General features: G+C 36.8%; 1 protein-coding gene and 1 long non-coding RNA gene across 3 annotated transcripts in view; one reads left to right on the top strand and one right to left on the bottom strand.

Moving 5' to 3' along the window:
* Positions 1 to 656, top strand: part of LOC107046079 — a 4477-nt gene extending 3821 nt beyond the window's left edge. For both annotated transcript variants that reach the window (XR_001461513.1, XR_001461512.1), the window contains one exon: positions 465 to 656. This is a non-coding gene — a long non-coding RNA (uncharacterized LOC107046079). The remainder of the gene's footprint in view (positions 1 to 464) is intronic.
* Positions 657 to 2867: 2211 nt separating this feature from the next.
* On the bottom strand, positions 2868 to 4024 carry LOC107046077. The gene is made up of 3 exons (XM_015268575.1): positions 3599 to 4024; positions 3265 to 3349; positions 2868 to 3173 (listed from the first exon to the last, which is right to left on the bottom strand). Exons 1-3 carry the CDS (start codon positions 3876 to 3878, stop codon positions 3032 to 3034), a joined length of 507 nt encoding a protein of 168 aa, XP_015124061.1. The 5' UTR covers positions 3879 to 4024; the 3' UTR covers positions 2868 to 3031.
* Positions 4025 to 5517: the final 1493 nt, after the last annotated feature.

The raw sequence follows: 5517 nt of genomic DNA, 5'->3' as shown, positions 1-5517 counted from the left end.
TTTTTTTGGGGAGAACAATTGATAATTATTTCTACATCCTCTCTACTTCCAAAGTCAATTCGCATTTCACATCGACGTCATGTTTTCAGTTCATCATTTCATTGCAGGTAAATCATTCATCGATTTCTGATGCAGCAGAATGTCCCAGCATGACCATTAGTCTGATGCAATAATGGATTATCGAGCGTCAGCTCTCACAGATGAACCCATAGTCATAACCCCTCGCCTTATTACGTTTTCAAGTTGAAGAAGAGTATCGAGGCACTGAGATACTTTATTATGTACTCAAATGTATCTGTGGTAGGTGTTCGAACATTCCCCAATCGAGAATCAATGTCTCTCGGAGTGTCAAAGTATAAACGACGTATCAGTGCTCTCCCCAAGAAGAATTTCAATGCTGTCGCAGAAAGAAATTGAGAATTGCCTCACAACAGTCTGAAGACACAAAAAAGTCTCTTTTGCAGGGAGGAAAGGAGCTACTTCGGATCAAGCACTACCCCAATGGTAATCCTCAGATCCTTTACGAAAGCCAGAAATCATCGGTGACGCTATGAAATACACCCAGGACATAGAAGGCAGTAGAAAAAACAGAAAAGCCCAAAAATATTTCAATTCTCATCCTGCTGTGATCTCTCTATTTGAATTTATTTAATGTTGATTTGAATTTGGAGTGAGAGAGTTTCCGTGGTTCCCGGTAGCTAAGTTGGAAGAGTGCCCGGCGCGTAACTGGGAAACCCGGGTTCGAATCCCGGCTGGGCGAATCGGGATTTTTTCTCTCCAAATTCTAATTTTATTTGAATTTTTCTTTTTCAAATTTCTGTGAGAAATCGGAGTGTTCCATCGATTTCTCCAGTGAGCTAACAAAACTGGATCCAACGGATGTTTCTCCACCCAGCGAAAAAAATTCCAAGATTCGTTATTTACTGCTATACCTCCCCCTCTCAAGACTTCAAGACCCACTGAGGGCAATACAGTCAGCAATAAAATCAAATCTGGTAACGAGTGACGCTCCTTAGACCTAGGCGCTTTTCAATTCGAGACAAAACTGCAACGATAGACATGCCTAAAGTTAAGATGTATGGAAGAGTCTAACGCAAAGAAAAAGCAGTGAGAAATACAGAGTTTTGTATTTGTTACTTATCGTATGATTCAACAAGAAATGGGAGAAAAAGATTTGGAACGATGCATACATGTGTTCACCATATGAGATCAACCTATTGTACGACTTCTCTTGACAAATTAATTTCAATATATGAAAATTTGTGTCCAAGCCAAGATCAAATTACTCCCATTTCGGGAAGCTAGTTATTACCATTGGAATACACTAAGGAACTGCCGATTGCACTTAATGAATGCAATATAGTCGATAATCAGTTTATCATCAAAAAAATTAGAATATTTAAAATAATAAAAGAAGTGTGTCTTGGAATTATTTGTCTAAATGAAATAATTCTTGAGTTTTCCTAAGTTTCATTTTTTTTATTTACTTAATAGTTCTGGAGATTCGTACAGATCCCATAAATCTTTTATATTTCATCGAATGAAAGGTTAGCTCATGTGTAAAAAATGAACAGTCAAACTTGATTGTGAGAGTCACGAAGGCAAATAGTTAGTAGAAAATTGTCACTCGTTCATAGAAGAACTATGAACGTTCTATTCTAAAGTGAATACAATATCGAAATAATTGGATCACTGGAATTTTTGCATGGAATTTCTCTATCATTGAATATAATAATAAATGCAGACGTTCCCAAAATTTGATATAACTTCTTGATTTTCTATCATTTTTCAAGCTACAGAAAACATGTATGTTATTTGCCATCGAATTTTTCGGTCTTTATTGTTCCATTCGATAAAGGAATTCCATGCTAGGACACAATTAGTGGGATGTATCATATCACCACCTGTTGATAATTTGTTTCACGTAAACCAGGCATCACAACTTCTCATAACTGTGGTCCTAGATGTTCAGTTGCATTCACGAAGAAAATTTAGATTGAAGGAAAAGAAACGTAAATCGTGCATGCAACTACATCCCCTGGAGCAACAGAATTAGTGCTGTAGGTATGGAACCATTTTTTTTTATATTGTCTTAATTCCAGTTCACTTTTATCATCAAATAGTATAAAAAGGTGGAAGCCTATATGATGTTTTCGTATTTTTTCGTATTCCATCATTTGTACATGTTTTTCGATCTTTTTTTTATTTTTCCGCGTCAAAAATGAGCAAAGAAATTCTGATTCAATTAGGGTCACGAGAAGATATTTTTTTGTTGGGAACTGTGCCTACTTCATGAGAGGACACGTGTTTCTTATTTCGAAGAATAATTGAGCACTATGAAGTGATGAGCGATTGAGAATGACAACATATGATAGCGTTTTGCAAAAACACAGAAATACGTAGCATTGTGACATCATAATTTGATATAATTCCGAAATCGTATTATCTTTCAAGAAAAAAAATACGTAAGTGATTTTCCATCCACTTTCCGTATCTCATCGCTGTTTTAAATAAAGAAATTTTATGAAACATTTGAATCAACAGAATGTGTTATTTCACTCCTAATAATTTTCTTGCACGTAATTCTCCTAAATAAAACTTTTCCTTCTCAAGAAACTTCCAATAATTACAGTACTACGTATTTGATAATGAATTCATAAAAGAACTAAAGAGAAAAGATGTAAATGATGCATATAAGCTGTATCGTCTGTGGGGAGCGGCTTTGCGTTGCAGGTACCACAACAGTCTTTTATATTGTTCTATTTACAGTTTACCTTCATCACGAAATAAAGTTCAAACATGAGAGTTTGTATTAAAACAATCAAACTAAAACCCATTTACTCTTGGTTCACTATCTCTTGTCTTCCTGAATTTTTTCAATAAAATGTTTATTTAAACAAATAACATTCGATAAGAATCATATTATAACTAATATACTTAAAATAAAAAACTAGCTTTGGCGACACAGAAAACTGAAATGTTGAGCGTAGTGAACGTTCCTGCTCACTGATTAATCAGATACAAGGCACATTCAGGTTGTATCACCGGATTTCCTTTCACAGGATTTTACTTTACTGAGTAGTCCATCATGGTACTCCCACGTTGCAGTACGACGGCAACAGTAGGCCACGGAATGATCATAGGTCGCATCGTATGAGACGACTCCAGCTAATCTGAGAATAATAATTGTTCCATTGAATCGTTAAATATATGAATTCTCAAGGTGAGAGAAGTCAAATGAATCAGTCAGAAACTGCATCATACCTGTATTCTCTGCTCAAGTTCAAAGATGTAGGCAGATCGTAGAGCTTGCAAGTACGACCAGGATCGGTTGCTCTCTCTCTGCAATCTAGCTCCAGATATAGATGACAATTAGAAACATTTTCCTCACGCCTGACTGCTCCACAAGGACATTTCACATTCCAGAGTTTTCAATAATACTTTAGCGTATCGTGCAAGCGCTTGAATCCAAAGCGCCTCAATGATGGATTGTCAGGACAGAATGTCGATAGTTTTCGCTGCTTTTCTTTTATATTGATGGCAAAACTGAAAATTCATCGAAACTGATACGAATAATTCATTTTGAAAGTACAATAACCATTTGTAGTAGAACTGTAGGGCCCATTTCCTACTGTCCCTTCAGCTTTTCTTCGCTTTTTAAATCCTGCAGAGTTCCCCATCAGGTTCCGCTCGATTCGGGAATCCACGGTTTCATCAATCAAAGTCCCCAACAAAACAAGGACATTTATCTCTGGAGCAAGATGAACCTCAAGTAGGGCATGCTCATCGCTGTGCTGGTGAATCATTAACCCCTCGGGTCCCTTGAGACAGTTGTAGATCCATTGAGACTGATATATAGCAATCTGATAGCTGCCCATGTCAATTGAGTCTCCTTGAGGTTCAGTGTATAATCGTTACTCCTTTTACACAGGACTCAAGACCTTCTTATCACCAGTATTCTACTCTCAAACCTCTTCATAATCCCTTTCATTTTAATAAATCATCAATTGTATCTCTTCTTGTGCTGTTGATAGGAATTATATGGAGACCAAAGTATTCAGTCTATTGGAGGGTGTAATGCTTGAAGATTTCCTGGCTTTGATCCAAAAAGAATGCGCATCTCTAATTATTGCCTGTGCAGGAATGAAACAACTTATGATATGGACTAGTGATTGGTGTGAAACAGGGAATACTCGTGGAGACTAACAATTTTGCTTTGGAAGTAGTATCAAAAAAAGTGGTATCAAAATCAGAGAAAAATTGACAAGCATTTATTGAATATGATGCTTGCAAGCTTACCTCACTCAGTTACACACAGCCTTCTCACAGGGTTTGCAGTGATTGTCAATGCTTTTGATCGAAGATTATTGCAGGAATGTTCCTTTTAACAATCTTTCATCAAACATAACCTCTTTCGCGCTGTCAGAATCTTCGGGACTAATGATTTCCCTTATGCCAATGTCCCGTATCACAATGCAGATATGTATTTCTATTTCCCGCACAGGTACAAATAAGATGATTAATCCTTCATCAACAATTATGTTGTTCAATTTAATGTTTTTTTTCATGAAAAAATGAACTAATATTGTAAACACGCATACAGAGAGAATAAAACGCCAAAGTCGATAATACAGGAACCATCAATGCTTTGCTGGGGGTGGGGTTAGATCATAATTGTTCACCTCAACCTAACTAATTAACAATGATTGTACAAACAATAAAAACATGAAATTCGTAATGTACAAACGATTTCCTTCGGAATTGACCCATAATTTAGCACAATTAAGCAATGTACAGTTTTTCCGGCTAGCATCATGCCAAAACTTGATTGATTTTTTAAAATTAATGAGTGAATGTACAAACAAAAATTTGCATTGTACAATCATGTACTAACGATGTACAATCGAGCACATAAGGTCGTTTTTCTAATTAGTGACCTATTCCGGCTAAATACCTGGGGGTGAGCAACATTTTGTTGGACATTTGGTTAGCCATAACAAGATCCATTGAAATGATTTCCCGAGATGAGTAGATCCTAAGACCAATGTTCTTTCGCACAATTCGTTTGAAATTCAATTATAAACACCATTCGAGTCTCATTGATTGATAATTACGTTTGAAATCCTAAAATTCACTTTGAAAAAACATCCATCGTGAGTGACAGGTAGGTTTATGTCACTGAAATGTAGTATATACTGGAAAGGGCACTGATCCGCCCGACGCGAGCCGACAGAGAGGGGCGATTTTCAATAGCTGTTCGTGGATTAGAGGATATTTTTTTATTCTCACAATGGGACAATTATCGCCAAGACGTAAATAGAAATAATTGAGTGTGCACCACTCAGAGTACATAAGCTTTTTAACTCGCATGTACATGCTCGTTCTACGCATGCGCAACGCCTGCTAGAGTGAGACAGGTATCCTTGAAAATCTACCTCTCTCTGGCTCGTTTTCCGCTTACGGGCCTAGCATGGCAGTGCCCTTTCCAGTATATACTACATTTCAGTGGTTTATGTG

Source organism: Diachasma alloeum, unplaced genomic scaffold (assembly GCF_001412515.2).
Source record: "Diachasma alloeum isolate Michigan unplaced genomic scaffold, Dall2.0 Dall_scaffold_01194, whole genome shotgun sequence".
NCBI classification, from domain to species: Eukaryota; Metazoa; Arthropoda; class Insecta; order Hymenoptera; family Braconidae; genus Diachasma; species Diachasma alloeum.
This window is presented reverse-complemented; position numbering and strand designations above follow the sequence as displayed.